The sequence below is a fragment of the Haematobia irritans genome, chromosome 4 (genome assembly GCF_050003625.1).
Source record: "Haematobia irritans isolate KBUSLIRL chromosome 4, ASM5000362v1, whole genome shotgun sequence".
In the NCBI taxonomy this organism is placed as follows: Eukaryota; Metazoa; Arthropoda; class Insecta; order Diptera; family Muscidae; genus Haematobia; species Haematobia irritans.
The window spans coordinates 74,608,961-74,628,434 of NC_134400.1; the positions used below are offsets into that span (position 1 = coordinate 74,608,961).

At 34.4% G+C, this 19,474-nt stretch overlaps 1 protein-coding gene across 1 annotated transcript in view; it reads left to right on the forward strand.

Moving 5' to 3' along the window:
* The window catches only part of kug (FAT atypical cadherin kugelei), a 603,151-nt gene that overhangs the window by 469,516 nt on the left and 114,161 nt on the right, over positions 1-19,474 (forward strand). The window contains exons 20-21 of the mRNA XM_075308589.1: positions 18,898-19,077; positions 19,136-19,162. Of these exons, the coding sequence (XP_075164704.1) occupies positions 18,898-19,077; positions 19,136-19,162 (207 nt within the window). The remainder of the gene's footprint in view (positions 1-18,897; positions 19,078-19,135; positions 19,163-19,474) is intronic.

The window sequence follows — 19,474 nt, forward strand, 5'->3', positions numbered from 1 at the left end:
CTTAATGAGCACGAAATGCGAAGAAGAATAAGATTCAGCTTGTCCTACAAATGCAGGCCACAATAGTTAAACACAGTAAGATCTATCAAGATTATCAAGATCAAGTATGAACGACACTCTAACAAGCTAATTCCTAAACAGATGCCCTTACCGGACTATCAAGGAAAAATAATTAACCTCGACCGTAACAGAGGTTATGAGGTGCGGAGGTGTCTTGATGCGAAAAAGATTTACGAATCTTTTGAGGAACTTCTAGTAAATGTAATCATTCCTTTCACTCGATCGCCGAAAAAACAAAAAAAAAGAAAAACAATACAAGAGTTTTTTATACGGATACGGAGCATTAATACACAAAAATTTAATAAGAAATTGAATAAGAACCTAACATATATATTTTCTTACGACTTTGATCTCCATAATTACACAATGATACAAGTCTTGGACTATAGAAAATAATTATCGTTTTTTGTATGTATTGGTTTCTTTATTCTTCAATATTTCGCAATTACATTGAATTGCTTCATCAGGAGTAGATCTACAATAAAAATGATTTGATAATTTTAATCATGACATGTAAATTATTTATCAAAAAATTGTTTTTCAAATTACAAATAATCATAGTGGTTTATGCTAATAAAAACTATTGATTTTAGTTTACAAAATGTTTTCTTAAATAATCAAAGATTTTAACAAATGTATATCAACAAGTATCAGGAGAATAGGAAATACAAAAAGAATTTCATTATACACTTACGTATACAAAACATTCAAGTGGAAAAACAACAACAACACATTAATCTTAAAACTAGAGTAGTATCACTATGTTCGTCTGTTACTTTTATTCCACTGATTTCCCTCTTGCTTTCTCCGATGCTGAGTACTTGTATATCTACTTGTCTTATTTATGATGTGTCTGTATATGTGAGCAATGTTATCTGTGTCTGATTTGTAGTTCATTCTCTTCTCTGTGGGTACATTGTTAATGTACAGCATTTCTAATGTTAATCGTTTGCTGTTGCTGCTCTCTCTCCAATACTCTCACATCGTCAAAATTCGGGTGATGTTTCGTTGTCGCACAGTGTGTTGCAAGTGCTATTTTTTGGAGTTTGTTACTATTGCGAAGTTTTATGTCTGATTTGTGTCCCGACAGTCTTGTTTTTAATTTATTTTTTGTAGTTCCAATATTCATTTGCTCACATGGTTCTTTGTCTCCAATGCATGTTATTTGATAAATGACATTAGATGTTTCCATAATTGGTGTCTTGTCTTTAGTTTTTGTGAAAATGTTTTTTAGTGTATAGTAATTTTTATAGGCAATGTTAACTTTATATCAGTATACTATGTTCGAGTTTGTAATCCTTTCTGAAATTCTTTTTACATAAGATAAGGATCTGTAAATTGTGGGTTCTTTCTCTATATTTTCTTTGTCCAAGCAGGGTTTGTATGATGAAATTAATTCTTTGATTAGTTTGTGTAAATATATTGCAGATATTCTGAAATGCTTGACAGTAAGGTATAAATATAATGTTCGGGATTCAGTGCAATTTAGAGATAGGATAAAACACCAATTGAGTTAAATTACTACAAAATTTATTTCATTTATAATTTATTTCCAGATAAACAAAACTGTACATTCAGATAAATTATATATCTATACTAATGCATTTATTAAATTAAAATCAAATGTCGTAGTATTTAGCCCACAGTCCTTAATTTCTAATTATGGTTTTAACTCGTCTTGACATACTTCTACTAAGTTGTTTATTATTTCTTTTGGAATATCCGACTATTTGTGCTGAACTTGGCTCTAGATGGTGCTCTTTGGTGTAATCTCAAGCAGCTTTTAACCAGAGAACAATGGGATTGAAATCGGGGCTTTGAGGTAGTCTTATCAGCATTTGAAAACTGTGCTCCGAGAACCAGTTCCTTACTATTTTGTAAGTATGCTTGGATTTGCCGTCTTTTTGAAAAACAACTTGATCCTCAAGGTGGGCGAAAACCTCCACAAACTCAGGCAAATTTTATTGCACAATGTCAAGGTAGTCTCCTTTTTTCATGATTCACTAACCTAACTAACATGAAGCTTCCCACTTTTGTTTTACGGTTTGTGTGATGTGGTGTTTTTGGAGACTTCGTCATTACCAGTAATGTTCGGAGGTCGTTACCAGCAATGTTCTATTGTATCAGATTAAAAACGGTTTATTTTAGTTTCATCTGACCATTTAACTTATTTCCAATCATCAACGACACAATCTCTGTGGGCCTTACATTTTCTATTTATTAAATATTGCAAAAAGTGAAACCATGTACTCGGTTTTGCTCCCCACTGTATATGATGCGACCATCCAACTATCTTGCAGTCTAGGGCGCTTTAAGCTGAAATCAAAACAATAATAATATATGATATAATATTTGATATATTATATTTCATGTTAGCCTGATACCGAAACAGATATTGACGTCCAAATGCATTATATCTAATACAATTATTATTCGAGCTTTATGGACAGATATAGATTAAGGAACATGGTTAATAGAGCCATTGAAAAGAAAATGCCAGATACAAATCTATACACGCCTAGACTGTACATGTTTCGGTTCGGGCGAATGAACCTTTCCACAGCTTAGTATAGATCTGGCTGGGAGAGATAACTCAATTTTGGGCCCTTTATGCTAACTCCTTATGGAGAAAACATTTGGGAAATTTCCTCTTACAAATTGAATCATCTTTTTCTCCCACTGTACATCATCTTTTCATATAACTTACAAGTCCCTTAATCTTATTTTTATTTCGTTCTGTTACATAGTAATGCAACAACACGAAATTTATTTTTAGAAAGCCAATTTGTTAGAATTCACCTAAGTGGTGAACAGTCGAACAATGTTTATTGTTTCTACAGTCAACTACAACCACATGTGACAACTTACAGAAACTGGTTTCCAGGATACAACAACAACTCTAACGCGTACATTAGTCGTGTTTTTCCTAGTTTTACGACGGGCTCATCGTTGCTTATTATAAAGGGTGATTTGTTAAGAGCTTGATAACTTTTTTTAAAAAAAAAACGCATAAAATTTGCAAAATCTCATCGGTTCTTTATTTGAAACGTTAGATTGGTTCATGACATTTACTTTTTGAAGATAATTTCATTTAAATGTTGACCGCGGCTGCGTCTTAGGTGGTCCATTCGGAAAGTCCAATTTTGGGCAACTTTTTCGAGCATATCGGCCGGAATAGCCCGAATTTCTTCGGAAATGTTGTCTTCCAAAGCTGGAATAGTTGCTGGCTTATTTCTGTAGACTTTAGACTTGACGTAGCCCCACAAAAAATAGTCTAAAGGCGTCAAATCGCATGATCTTGGTGGCCAACTTACCGGTCCATTTCTCGAGATGAATTGTTCTCCGAAGTTTTCCCTCAAAATGGCCATAGAATCGCGAGCTGTGTGGCATGTAGCGCCATCTTGTTGAAACCACATGTCAACCAAGTTCAGTTCTTCCATTTTTGGCAACAAAAAGTTTGTTAGCATCGAACGATAGCGATCGCCATTCACCGTAACGTTGCGTCCAACAGCATCTTTGAAAAAATACGGTCCAATGATTCCACCAGCGTACAAACCACACCAAACAGTGCATTTTTCGGGATGCATGGGCAGTTCTTGAACGGCTTCTGGTTGCTCTTCACTCCAAATGCGGCAATTTTGCTTATTTACGTAGCCATTCAACCAGAAATGAGCCTCATCGCTGAACAAAATTTGTCGATAAAAAAGCGGATTTTCTGCCAACTTTTCTAGGGCCCATTCACTGAAAATTCGACGTTGTAGCTCGTTAGTAAGTCTATTCATGATGAAATGTCAAAGCATACAGAGCATCTTTCTCTTTGACACCATGTCTGAAATCCCACGTGATCTGTCAAATACTAACGCATGAAAATCCTAACCTCAAAAGAATCACCCTTTATTTCATGTTAGCCTGATACCAAAACAGGCAATTGACGTCCAAATGCATTATATCTAATTATACAATTATTATTCGAGCTTTATGGACAGATATAGATTAAGGAACATGGTTAATAGAGCCATTGAAAAGAAAATGCCACGCCTAGACTGTACATGTTTCGGTTCGGGCGAATGAACCTTTCCACAGCCTTTAGTATAGATCTGGCTGGGAGAGATAACTCAATTTTGGGCCCTTTATGCTAACTCCTTATGGAGAAAACATTTGGGAAATTTCCTCTTACAAATTGAATCATCTTTTTCTCCCACTGTACATCATCTTTTCATATAACTTACAAGTCCCTTGTTCTTATTTTTATTTCGTTTTGTTACATAGTAATGCAACAACTCGAAATTTATTTTTAGAAAGCCAATTTGTTAGAATTCACCTAAGTGGTGAACAGTCGAACAATGCTTATTGTTTCTATAGTCAACTACAAGCACATGTGACAACTTACAGAAACTGGTTTCCAGGATACAACAACAATTCTAACGCGTACATTAGTCGTGTTTTTCCTAGTTTTACGACAGGCTCATCGTTGCTTATTATATTTCAAGTTAGCCTGATACCGAAAGAGGCAATTGACGTCCAAATGCATTATATCTAATTAAACAATTATTATTCGAGCTTTATGGACAGATATAAATTAAGGAACATGGTTAATAGAGCCATTGAAAAGAAAATGCCAGATACAAATCTATACACGCCTAGACTGTACATGTTTCGGTTCGGGCGAATGAACCTTTCCACAGCCTTTAGTATAGATCTGGCTGGGAGAGATAACTCAATTTTGGGCCCTTTATGCTAACTCCTTATGGAGAACACATTTGGGAAATTTCCTCTTACAAATTGAATCATCTCTTTCTCCCACTGTACATCATCTTTTCATATAACCTACAAGTCCCTTCATCTTATTTTTATTTCGTTTTGTTACATAGTTATGCAACAACAAATTGGTTTTCTAAAAATAAATTTCGTGAAGCTAGGAAAAATTATCAAGAGAATCAATCTCAATCCAAAGCAATTCAGGCAAAAATCTTAAATTGTCACCATGCGACGCATGTATTGTTAAATAATGGCCTATCTTAAGAGACTTAATATCTTCACTTAAAATTGTTTCACTTGACACAGAAAATAGCGCGATAAATTATCATGGATTTAAATAGCGTGAATGAATATAGGTATGAAAACAAATGAATGTGGATTAATGAAAATTTGAGTTTTTTAATTACCGTCATTTACTATAAAAACGCGTCCTATATCCAAAAATTACAGCGAACATAAAGTAGTTTCACGCAGATTTTGGAAACTTTGTAAGTAGAAATCGTATCAATCCAATTACCTCGAACTTGTAGAATTTGAAAGTAGTCTCGAAGATTCTTCTATTCTCCCTTCAAAATTGTGTGGAAACATCAAAACCCAATATGTCAAACCCAGTCATATGTCGTTGGCAATATACAAACGAGTCAATACTTTTCAAATCAAGATTTAATCATAATTGAATAACAAAAATACTTACCACAATATGATATAAGGTGATTCTGCCTGTTAGTCGTCGATTCTCGAACTCGATAAATAATTGACTATGATCATAATTATACCCTAAACCACATAGTGGTCAAGGTATAATAACTTTGATCTGCCAAAAAAATGTGCCTACCAGAAATATTGATTTTAGACCCGATAAAGTATATACCGATTGACTCAGAATCACCTCCTAAGTCGATCTAGCGCTTGGTATCCGTTCGTCCTGGAATTTTTGTTCGCAGGATTCCGGTCGCAATTATTAACCGATTTTGATGAAATTTGGTATGTGGCGTTTGTTTGGTACAGGGACGAACGCTATTGAATTTGGAAAAAAGTCGGATGAAATTTATGTATAGATCCCATATATATGTATCGCCTGATTTCGATAAATGGGGTCGGATTGCGTTCATTTACTAACCAATCGTCGTCAAATTCGCCACAAAGTAATCCAATTTACCACCCTTTAGGTGTGCCAAATTTCATCGAAATCGGTTCAGACTTAGATATAGCTCCCATTTATATGTAGCGCCCGATTTTCAAAAATTTGCTCCTTATAACTTTATTTCTTATCATAATAGCCTTATTTAATACCCGATCTTACTCTAATTTAGCACAAGGTAACCTTGTGTGGTATCAACAAATTCTGGAAAATATCATCCAAATCGGTTCAAACTTAGATATAGCTCCCATATAATCGTTCGTCCGATTTACACTCATATGACCACAGTGGCCAATCTTTTACTCCGATTTAATTGAAATTTTGCACAGGGAGTATAATTAGCATTGTAGCTATGCGTGCCAAGTTTGGCTGAAATCGGTTCAGATTTAGATATAGCTCCCATATATAGCTTTCGCCCGATTTACACTCATATGACCACAGAGGCCAAATTTTTGCTCAGATTTAGTTGAAATTTTGCACAGGGAGTAGAATTAGCATTGTAGCTATGCGCGCCACATTTGGTTGAAATCGGTTCAGATTTAGATATATCTCCAATATATATCTTTCGCCCGATTTACACTCATATGACCACAGAGGCCAATTGTTTGCTCCGATTTAGTTGAAATTTTGCACAGGGAGTCTGATCTGAACCGATTTCAATAAAATTTGGCACTCTTGACTACACTACTAATTGTACTCCTAGTGCAAAATTTCAACCAAATTGGGGTAAAACTCTGACTTCTGGGACCGTATTAGTCCATATCGGGCGAAAGATATATATGGGAGCTATATCAAAATCTGAACCGATTTCAATAAAATTTGGCTATAGTACTAATTGTTCTTCTTGTGCACTAGGAGTACAATTAGTAGTGTAGTCAAGAGTGCCAAATTTTATTGAAATCGGTTCAGATCAGAAATCATAACCATTAACTCGTATCTAAAGAAAAATAAGAGATATTATTTTATATTTTCCTAAATTAAGAAACAAAATTGAATAATAAATTTGAAATTGCAAAATCCATCCTTAGTGTTTTTAAAGCAAAAAAAATATATATATATTAAACATGAATGAAACAGTAGAAGAGATAACTAATAAACTGAGTAATATCTCAGTAGGTAGTAACGCAGGGTTCAGTAGGAGCCAACGGGAGGAAATTGTAAAAATAGTCGGGAGTATGATTTCCGGACAAAGTACTGTTACGGAAAGTGACTCTGACATACCAATAGGTCGTACTCCTGCAAAGTTGGAAGAATTAGATAAAGTGCCCGACATTGTCAAGTCTATTAGAGAATTTTCAGGGAAACCAGGAGAATTCTGCTCCTGGAGGAAATCCGTAGAAGGAGTCCTGGAGCTCTATTCATCCCTAAAAGGAACAGGCAGGTACTATGCGATCCCACATACAATTCGCACCAAAATCATTGGCGAGGCAGATACGGCTCTAGAGTCATATCGAACTCCTCTTGATTGGGGTCGAATTCGTAAATGCCTTATGGTCCACTATTCGGACAGGAGAGACATAGGTACCCTCGAATATCAAATGAATGTCCTGTGTCAGGGACATAAGAGCGTTACCGAATTTTATCAGGAAGTTTATCAAATGTTATCCCTTATCCTAGATAAGATATGTCTAGAATTAGAGGATAACAGTCTCAGAGCAATGACCGATACTTATCGCGAAAAGGCTCTTGATACATTCATAGGAGGTCTTAATGGTGACCTCCCTAAACTCCTCAGTGTAAAGGAACCAACTTCATTACCGCAAGCTCTGCACTTGTGCAGAATATGCCCATAAGGGAACACGCAGAGATGATGTAAAAATAGTCATGTCTACCGGGAATAAACCAAGATTTTACCCTGAACTGGCTAACATTTCTGTGAATCGGTATCGAACACCACCGGCAATTCAACCAAATAATACTAATAATTATAGGAGACCACAGGGAATTCCTTTTAGTCAACCCACTAATTCACAACATCATTTTTTCCCAAGACAACAATTCCAAAGACAAAACAATTTTTCAGGAAATAATTTTAATAGTAACCAAAGACGACCGGAACCCATGGATGTCGATACATCCATACAGATGAGACCGCAACAAATTTACAAGAGACCTGCACAGTCAACCATTCAAGCTCCTGTAAATAAAGTTCGACGTAATTTTCACGTAAACGTTGAAGATCCTGGAGATGAATACTGTACCAATGTCGTAGAAAACGGAGGCTCATATGAGTTATCAGAAGATGTCAACGGGTACTTTGAACAGTACAACGAAACGACGGTGACAAATGACTACGACAATGAAAACAATGGACCAGATGACATCCCAACAGATTATTTAGACGTTCATTTTTTAGATTAGGGTGTTCCTCATTGCCTTACTTCCAGGCCAAACTGAGGAACGGAAAAATACTTGTATTCTTACTGGACACAGGAAGTAGTAAAAATTATATAAAAGCTGGACTTATAAAAAATCCGAGACAAAATGTCGAATCATTTAAAGTAGATTCTGTAGGAGGAAAAGTGAATATTTCACAGCATACCTTTATTGATTTATTCGGAGGCAGCGAAGCGCCTATCAAATTCTTTTTGTTACCTGGCTTGAAATCATTTGATGGAATACTAGGAAATGATAGCATGAAGGAACTGTCAGTGGTCATTCACACAGCAGAGAACTTCTTTACTATAAGAAGCGGCAAGAAAATCTCTGTGAAACAGCGGATCTCGCAAAATGTGAACAAACTGCAACTATGTGTGGATCACTTATCAGAAACGCAAAAGAAATCTGTTCAAAGTATGGCCGAAAAATATCCTAGTCTTTTCTCTGACCCGGTCGAACAATTGACTTACACCAGTGTTGTAGTGGGAGAAATTAAGACCACTAACGAATCTCCTATTTATGCCAAAAGTTATCCTCACCCAATGGCACTAAAGGAAGTAGTTGAAACAGAGATCGATCGACTCTTACGAGATGGCATAATCACGCCCTCGAGATCTCCATATAATTCCCCAATATGGGTCGTGCCGAAGAAAGAGGATAGCTCTGGTAAAAAGAAATATAGACTTGTAGTTGATTTTCGGAAAATAAACTCTGTTACAATCCCAGACAAGTACCCCATTCCTAAAGTTACGGAAGTCATATCTAACTTAGGTGGGAATAAATTCTTTGCCGTCATAGATCTAAACAGTGGATTTCACCAAATTCCACTCAGAGAAGAGGACAAAGAGAAAACAGCCTTCTCGATTAATAATGGGAAATATGAATTTAACAGACTTCCCTTCGGCTTGAAAAACGCTCCGGCGATATTTCAGCGCACTCTGGACGATACACTTAGGAATCTAATAGGTAAAATGTGCTTCGTGTACGTTGATGATATCATTATCTTCAGCAAAGATAAAGAATCACACATTAAGCACATCGACGAAGTATTTGGGATACTAGAATCAGCTAATATGAAGATTCAGTTTGATAAATGCTCATTCTTTAAGAGTGAGGTGGAATTCTTAGGATTCGTGGTTTCGAAGGATGGTATTAAAACCAACCCCAAGAAAGTTGAGACAATTCTAAACTTCCCAATACCTAAGACACTCAAGCAGTTACGTTCTTTTCTCGGATTGTCAGGCTATTACAGACGATTCGTGAGAGGTTACGCTGACATTGCTAAACCCCTAACCGAACTACTGAGAGAGGAGGAGGGAAGAATATCGAAAAATTCATCCGGTCAAATACCTGTAACTTTGGGAACTAAAGCCATAAAAGCTTTCAACGAGCTTAGAAATGCTTTAATTTCCCATGACGTTTTGCTATCCTATCCTAATTTCGACGAGGAATTTGGGTTAACCACGGATGCCTCAAATGTGGCACTAGGCGCAATGTTGAGCCAAAAAGGAAAGCTAATCGCTTTCATCTCGAGAACCTTAGGAAAGGCGGAAGAAAATTACGCCGCTAATGAAAGGGAGATGCTAGCGATTATATGGGCCCTAACATCCTTGAGAAATTACCTCTATGGTACAAAGAAAGTGATCATTTACACCGATCACCAACCCCTGACATACGCTCTGAGCAACAAGAACACAAACTCGAAAATGAAAAGGTGGAAATGTATCCTTGAGGAATATAATTACGAACTGAGATACAAACCCGGAAAGCAAAATGTAGTGGCGGACGCATTATCAAGAATGACATCGGTTAACCACGTTAATTCATTAACGCCTACGCAGCACAGCGGAGAGAGTTCACCCGAGAACCTCATACCGAGCGTAGAGTGTCCTATAAATGTATTCTTACTTAAGAGGTACCTGAATCTATCAGTCGTGAATGGAACCAAAACTCCCGAAACCATCATGGGAAGGATTCAAGAAATGTATCCTCATAACTTCCTCCAGTACAAATGTCGGTTCACATAGAAAGTCGTTATATATATATATATATATATATATATATATATATATATATATATATATATATATATATAGATATATATATATATATATATATATATATATATATATATATATATATATATATATATATATATATATATATATATATATATATATATATATATATATATATTATATATATATATATATATATATATATATATATATATATATATAATGGTTTTAGTTTTTCATCTTATGGATTACACTGCCTGTCTCAGTCAGGACTGTAGTAGTGTGATCTTCCTTTACTTCCTCGAAACGACTGCTTAGCTTAGTCCCTAATCTTTTATTTTTCCTTACATAAATTAATTGTCCAGGGGTATAAGCTTTCGTTGGTTGCTTTTTTTTTGTTATGGTATTCCAGATCTTTTGCTTGCTTCTGTTCCAGCCTTTCAATATTATTTTTCCTAACCATCTCGATGTCCTGTGGTGAAAAGTCGACTGTTCGTCCGAAATATATATATATATATATATATATATATATATATATATATATATATATATATATATATATATATATATATATATATATATATATATATATATATATATATATATATATATATATATATATATATATATATATATATATATATATATATATATATATATATATATATATATATATATATATATATTATATATATATATATATATATATATATATATATATATATATATATATATATATATATATATATATATATATATATATATATTAATATATATATATATATATATAAATCATAAATAAACTTTTGCGAAATTTCCTTCAAATTACTTCAGATTTAAATGTTTCCCATATTTTTTTTTCATAAAATTGTGTTCAACCCTAGTGCATTAGCCAATTTAAATTTTGAGTCTATAGATTTTGTAAAAGTCTATCAAATTCTGTCCAAATCGAGTGATGTGTAAATGTATGTATTTGGGACAAACCTTTATATATAGTCCCCAACACATTTGGCGGATGTGATATGGTATCGAAAATTTAGATCTACAAAGTGGTGCAGGGTATAATATAGTCGGCCCCGCCCGACCTTAGACTTTCCTTACTTGTTTTTAATTTATTTTTTGTAGTTCCAATATACATTTTGTCACATGGTTCTTTGTCTCCAATGCATGTTATTTGATAAATGACATTAGATGTTTCCATAATTGGTGTCTTGTCTTTAGTTTTTGTGAAAATGTTTTTTTTTAGTGTATAGTAATTTTTATGGGCAATGTTAACTTTATTTCAGTCTACTATGTTCGAGTTTGTAATCCTTTCTGAAATTCTTTTTAAATAAGATAAGGATTTGTAAATTGTGGGTTCTTTCTCTATATTTTCTTTGCCCAAGCAGGGTTTGTATGATGAAATTAATTTTTTGATTAGTTGGTGTAAATATATGGCAGATATTCTGAAATGCTTGACAGTAAGGTATAAATATAATTTTCGAGATTCAGTGCAATTTAGAGATAGGATAAAACGCCAATTGAGTTAAATTACTACAAAATTTATTTCATTTATACTTTATTTCCAGATAAACAAAACTGTACATTCAGATAAATTATATATCTGTACTAATGCATTTATTAAATTAAAATCAAATGTCGTAGTATTTAGCCCACAGTCCTTAATTTCTAATTATGGTTTTAACTCGTCTTGACATACTTCTACTAAGTTGTTTAATATTTCTTTTGGAATATCCGACTATTTGTGCTGAACTTGGCTCTAGATGTCATTGCTATTTTTTGGTGCTCTTTGGTGTAATCTCAAGCAGCTTTTAACCAGAGAACGTAAATTTTCTATGGGATTGAAATCGAGGCTTTGAGGTAGTCTTATCAGCATTTGAAAACTGTGCTCCGAGAACCATTTCCTTACTATTTTGTAAGTATGATTGGATTTGCCGTCTTTTTGCAAAACAACTTGATCCTCAAGGTGGGCGAAAACCTCCACAAATTCAGGCAAATTTTATTGCACAATGTCAAGGTAGTCTCCTTTTTTCATAATTCACTAATCACTAACCTAACTAACATGAAGCTTCCCACTTTTGTTTTACGGTTTGTGTGATGTGGTGTTTTTGGAGACTTCGTCATTACCAGTAATGTTCGGAGGTCGTTACTAGCAATGTTCTATTGTATCAGATTAAAAACGGTTTATTTTAGTTTCATCTGACCATTTAACTTATTTCCAATCATCAACCACACAATCTCTGTGGGCCTTACATTTTCTATTTATTAAATATTGGAAAAAGTGAAAACATGTACTCGGTTTTGCTCCCCACTGTATATGATGCGACCATCCAACTATCTTGCAGTCTAGGGCGCTTTAAGCTGAAATCAAAACAATAATAATATATGATATAATATTTGATATATTATTTTACATTATAAAAAATATATATCAAAAGCCATATTTTTTTTTAATTTTTTTGTAATTAGAATTTTGCTCTGGTGTGATAAATTGTTGAAAACTTTTTAATTTGCGTTACCGAAATTTTGGCTCGTAAAGAAGCTAGGAAAAATTATCAAGAGAATCAATCTCAATCCAAAGCAATTCAGGCAAAAATCTTAAATTGTCACCATGCGACGCATGTATTGTTAAATAATGGCCTATCTTAAGAGACTTAATATCTCCACTTAAAATTGTTTCACTTGACACAGAAAATAGCGCGATAAATTATCATGGATTTAAATAGCGTGAATGAATATAGGTATGAAAACAAATGAATGTGGATTAATGAAAATTTGAGTTTTTTAATTACCGTCATTTACTATAAAAACGCGTCCTATATCCAAAAATTACAGCGAACATAAAGTAGTTTCACGCAGATTTTGGAAACTTTGTAAGTAGAAATCATATCAATCAAATTACCTCGAACTTGTAGAATTTGAAAGTAGTCTCGAAGATTCTTCTATTCTCCCTTCAAAATTGTGTGGAAACATCAAAACCCAATATGTCAAACCCAGTCATATGTCGTTGGCAATATACAAACGAGTCAATACTTTTCAAATCAAGATTTAATCATAATTGAATAACAAAAATACTTACCACAATATGATATAAGGTGATTCTGCCTGTTAGTCGTCGATTCTCGAACTCGTTAAATAATTGACTATGATCATAATTATACCCTAAACCACATAGTGGTCAAGGTATAATAACTTTGATCTGCCAAAAAAATGTGCCTACCAGAAATATTGATTTTAGACCCGATAAAGTATATACCGATTGACTCAGAATCACCTCCTAAGTCGATCTAGCGCTTGGTATCCGTTCGTCCTGGAATTTTTGTTCGCAGGATTCCGGTCGCAATTATTAACCTATTTTGATGAAATTTGGTATGTGGCGTTTGTTTGGTACAGGGACGAACGCTATTGAATTTGGAAAAAAGTCGGATGAAATTTATGTATAGATCCCATATATATGTATCGCCTGATTTCGATAAATGGGGTCGGATTGCGTTCATTTACTAACCAATCGTCGTCAAATTCGCCACAAAGTAATCCAATTTACCACCCTTTAGGTGTGCCAAATTTCATCGAAATCGGTTCAGACTTAGATATAGCTCCCATTTATATGTAGCGCCCGATTTTCAAAAATTTGCTCCTTATAACTTTATTTCTTATCATAATAGCCTTATTTAATACCCGATCTTACTCTAATTTAGCACAAGGTAACCTTGTGTGGTATCAACAAATTCTGGAAAATATCATCCAAATCGGTTCAAACTTAGATATAGCTCCCATATAATCGTTCGTCCGATTTACACTCATATGACCACAGTGGCCAATCTTTTACTCCGATTTAATTGAAATTTTGCACAGGGAGTATAATTAGCATTGTAGCTATGCGTGCCAAGTTTGGCTGAAATCGGTTCAGATTTAGATATAGCTCCCATATATAGCTTTCGCCCGATTTACACTCATATGACCACAGAGGCCAAATTTTTGCTCAGATTTAGTTGAAATTTTGCACAGGGAGTAGAATTAGCATTGTAGCTATGCGCGCCACATTTGGTTGAAATCGGTTCAGATTTAGATATATCTCCAATATATATCTTTCGCCCGATTTACACTCATATGACCACAGAGGCCAATTGTTTGCTCCGATTTAGTTGAAATTTTGCACAGGGAGTCTGATCTGAACCGATTTCAATAAAATTTGGCACTCTTGACTACACTACTAATTGTACTCCTAGTGCAAAATTTCAACCAAATTGGGGTAAAACTCTGACTTCTGGGACCGTATTAGTCCATATCGGGCGAAAGATATATATGGGAGCTATATCAAAATCTGAACCGATTTCAATAAAATTTGGCTATAGTACTAATTGTTCTTCTTGTGCACTAGGAGTACAATTAATAGTGTAGTCAAGAGTGCCAAATTTTATTGAAATCGGTTCAGATCAGAAATCATAACCATTAACTCGTATCTAAAGAAAAATAAGAGATATTATTTTATATTTTCCTAAATTAAGAAACAAAATTGAATAATAAATTTGAAATTGCAAAATCCATCCTTAGTGTTTTTAAAGCAAAAAAAAATATATATATATTAAACATGAATGAAACAGTAGAAGAGATAACTAATAAACTGAGTAATATCTCAGTAGGTAGTTCAAGTAGTAACGCAGGGTTCAGTAGGAGCCAACGGGAGGAAATTGTAAAAATAGTCGGGAGTATGATTTCCGGACAAAGTACTGTTACGGAAAGTGACTCTGACATACCAATAGGTCGTACTCCTGCAAAGTTGGAAGAATTAGATAAAGTGCCCGACATTGTCAAGTCTATTAGAGAATTTTCAGGGAAACCAGGAGAATTCTGCTCCTGGAGGAAATCCGTAGAAGGAGTCCTGGAGCTCTATTCATCCCTAAAAGGAACAGGCAGGTGCTATGCGATCCTACATACAATTCGCACCAAAATCATTGGCGAGGCAGATACGGCTCTAGAGTCATATCGAACTCCTCTTGATTGGGGTCGAATTCGTAAATGCCTTATGGTCCACTATTCGGACAGGAGAGACATAGGTACCCTCGAATATCAAATGAATGTCCTGTGTCAGGGACATAAGAGCGTTACCGAATTTTATCAGGAAGTTTATCAAATGTTATCCCTTATCCTAGATAAGATATGTCTAGAATTAGAGGATAACAGTCTCAGAGCAATGACCGATACTTATCGCGAAAAGGCTCTTGATACATTCATAGGAGGTCTTAATGGTGACCTCCCTAAACTCCTCAGTGTAAAGGAACCAACTTCATTACCGCAAGCTCTGCACTTGTGCAGAATATGCCCATAAGGGAACACGCAGAGATGATGTAAAAATAGTCATGTCTACCGGGAATAAACCAAGATTTTACCCTGAACTGGCTAACATTTCTGTGAATCGGTATCGAACACCACCGGCAATTCAACCAAATAATACTAATAATTATAGGAGACCACAGGGAATTCCTTTTAGTCAACCCACTAATTCACAACATCATTTTTTCCCAAGACAACAATTCCAAAGACAAAACAATTTTTCAGGAAATAATTTTAATAGTAACCAAAGACGACCGGAACCCATGGATGTCGATACATCCATACAGATGAGACCGCAACAAATTTACAAGAGACCTGCACAGTCAACCATTCAAGCTCCTGTAAATAAAGTTCGACGTAATTTTCACGTAAACGTTGAAGATCCTGGAGATGAATACTGTACCAATGTCGTAGAAAACGGAGGCTCATATGAGTTATCAGAAGATGTCAACGGGTACTTTGAACAGTACAACGAAACGACGGTGACAAATGACTACGACAATGAAAACAATGGACCAGATGACATCCCAACAGATTATTTAGACGTTCATTTTTTAGATTAGGGTGTTCCTCATTGCCTTACTTCCAGGCCAAACTGAGGAACGGAAAAATACTTGTATTCTTACTGGACACAGGAAGTAGTAAAAATTATATAAAAGCTGGACTTATAAAAAATCCGAGACAAAATGTCGAATCATTTAAAGTAGATTCTGTAGGAGGAAAAGTGAATATTTCACAGCATACCTTTATTGATTTATTCGGAGGCAGCGAAGCGCCTATCAAATTCTTTTTGTTACCTGGCTTGAAATCATTTGATGGAATACTAGGAAATGATAGCATGAAGGAACTGTCAGTGGTCATTCACACAGCAGAGAACTTCTTTACTATAAGAAGCGGCAAGAAAATCTCTGTGAAACAGCGGATCTCGCAAAATGTGAACAAACTGCAACTATGTGTGGATCACTTATCAGAAACGCAAAAGAAATCTGTTCAAAGTATGGCCGAAAAATATCCTAGTCTTTTCTCTGACCCGGTCGAAAATTGACTTACACCAGTGTTGTAGTGGGAGAAATTAAGACCACTAGCGAATCTCCTATTTATGCCAAAAGTTATCCTTACCCAATGGCACTAAAGGAAGTATGGACCAATGTGTGATTGGACCAATTTTGGTATGGTTGTTAGCGACCATATACTAGGTTAGGTTAGGTGGCAGCCCGATGTATCAGGCTCACTTATATATATATATATATATATATATATATATATATATATATATATATATATATATATATATATATATATATATATATATATATATATATATATATATATATATATATATATATATATATATATATATATATATATATATATATATATATATATATATATATATATATATATATATATATATATATATATATATATATATATGTGTGTGTGTGTGTGTGTGTGTGTGTGTGTGTGTGTGTGTGTGGGGAGGGGGGAGCTATATCAAAATCTGAACCCATTTCTTCCAAAATCAATAGGGTTCTATTCTGAACCAAAACACATACTTGTGCCAAATTTGAAGTCGATTGGACTGAAACTGCGACCTAGACTTTGATTACAAAAATTTGTTCACGGACAGACGGACATGCCTATATCGACTCAGGAGCCCACCCTGAGCATTTTAGCCAAAGAGACCATGTGCTTATCTCGTCTCATTCTGGGTGTTGCAAAGATATGCACTAACTTATAATACACAGTGTGGCGCAGGGGTATAAAAAATGCCTTTTCATTAAAAGAAAGTTCTAACCTTCGCAAAATTGTTTGCAATATAACTATTTTTTGTACAGTATACGTTTGTTAGAACAATTTATGTTTTATTTGATTTTCCTTATAAAAAATAGTAAAAATGGGCGTACTGCTGTCAGTCGGATTTCACATAGTCGTATTAAATTCGGAGTTATTAATAAATTTAAATCTGCGTGGTTGGTAGTTGCATGCCCACATGTTGTACCTAAACCAAATTTTTGCAATAATAAGTTTCACAGTTTCAGCAACTTGAAAACGTGTTGCATTCAAACGTTTATGCCTGCAAATTGTGAAAATTGCATTTGAGTAAAAATTTCAAAATATTTTTATAAAAAATTCTAAAATACTTCAATATGACGTTTCCATGACTTAGAATATAAAAAAAAGACTTTTGAAATGAAATCTAAGGATCCTATAGGTGTTTTTGACATTTACTACGTTTTTTACGTTTTAAACAGGTATATGACGTTTTAGACGTTTACAACTTTTTGACAGTAGAAAACTCAAAAAATGCTACTCGGACCATCTTTGGCCATAATACTTTTATTTAGTAACCAATGTTACTCAAATTTCAAATGTACATGTATTAGCCGATTTTAGACTTACATGTAGCTATTTAATAAATCTATCGCCCTATTTTCAGAAATTTGGATTTATTAGCCACACTAATTAAGCGATTCCCTCTTTTTTAATAATGGACTCAATATTAGTGGCATACTAACTCTATAGGTTCAGAATCAACTATAGCTCCTAATATCACACATTTCTGTTCAGATTGTGATGAAACTCCCATAACCATGTACCCCTTAATGTTCTTAAATATGGAAATGCGGTTTTCCCCAAACCTGTACCATTGACCCCACAAACAATGTTTACTAATACAGTAGGGGTGGTTTAGGTTCAACAATGTGGTATCACAATGGACTGAATAGTCTAAGTGAGCCTGATGCATCGGGCTGCCATCTAACCTAACCTAACCTAACCTAACCTAACCTACTTTACTCACTTGTTTAAATTTTTTTTTTCGCCAAAAACTGACGAAGAATTGCAAGAATAAAAGAATTGTCGGCCAATATTTTTTTATTTTTACAAATATCTTCGCACCAACGAGCCTAATAACCCAACAATCGTATTTTTTTTTGGCGCGAAATTTAAATAAACAGGATAGTGCCCATAAATCTAATAATAACTGGGTTTTTGAAAGCACTACGTACTCGCTATCTGTTTAGCAAAATCAAACCACATTCTCCCCCTCAGATACAGTCGACACATTCTATCCTAATATTTTGGAAAGAATATTTCAGAGATTATTATGAAAACTATTAAGGCTATGGAACACACTAGCTTATAATTACTGATTTTTGTATGGTGTTATGGAAAATATAAAAATCTTGTCAAAAAATTTTACAGGTACGAATTACAATGTTGAAGCAGAAAGAATTCCTAAGCTCCTACAAGAATATGCAGTTTCTGATTCGGCTGATTCGGCGCTGCTTAGCAATAACAGAAATCTATATTTACGAAATGAAGGTAGTTCAAGACTGAGTCCAGCATACTATAGTGAGAATGAAGACTGTATATCCAATTCAGGTAAATATTAGGATCATTTCTAAGACAAGGAAGAAAATACTCTCATCTTATATTCCAGCAGTGCCTTTCAGATATGTAAAGAAATGTAAGTATTACATTTTATATTATACTATCCTAAGAAAATTGTCGATGCGCTTAAAAGTTCAGATTACGAAATTTGATGCAATTTCTCTAACATTGCCGACAGCAAAAACGAAGCAGAACAAAATGAAATGACAAAATTAAGTTAGCGACACAAATGAGAATAGAATGTAGAAAAAAAAAATGTTTTTGAAGATTTCAAAGTAACAAGTGAATTGTATTGCATTATATCTTATGGGCCCATATGTCCGAATTCCTTCCGAATTGGAGGATGGTTAGGTTAGGTTAAAGTGGCAGCCCGATTAAGTTTCAGGCT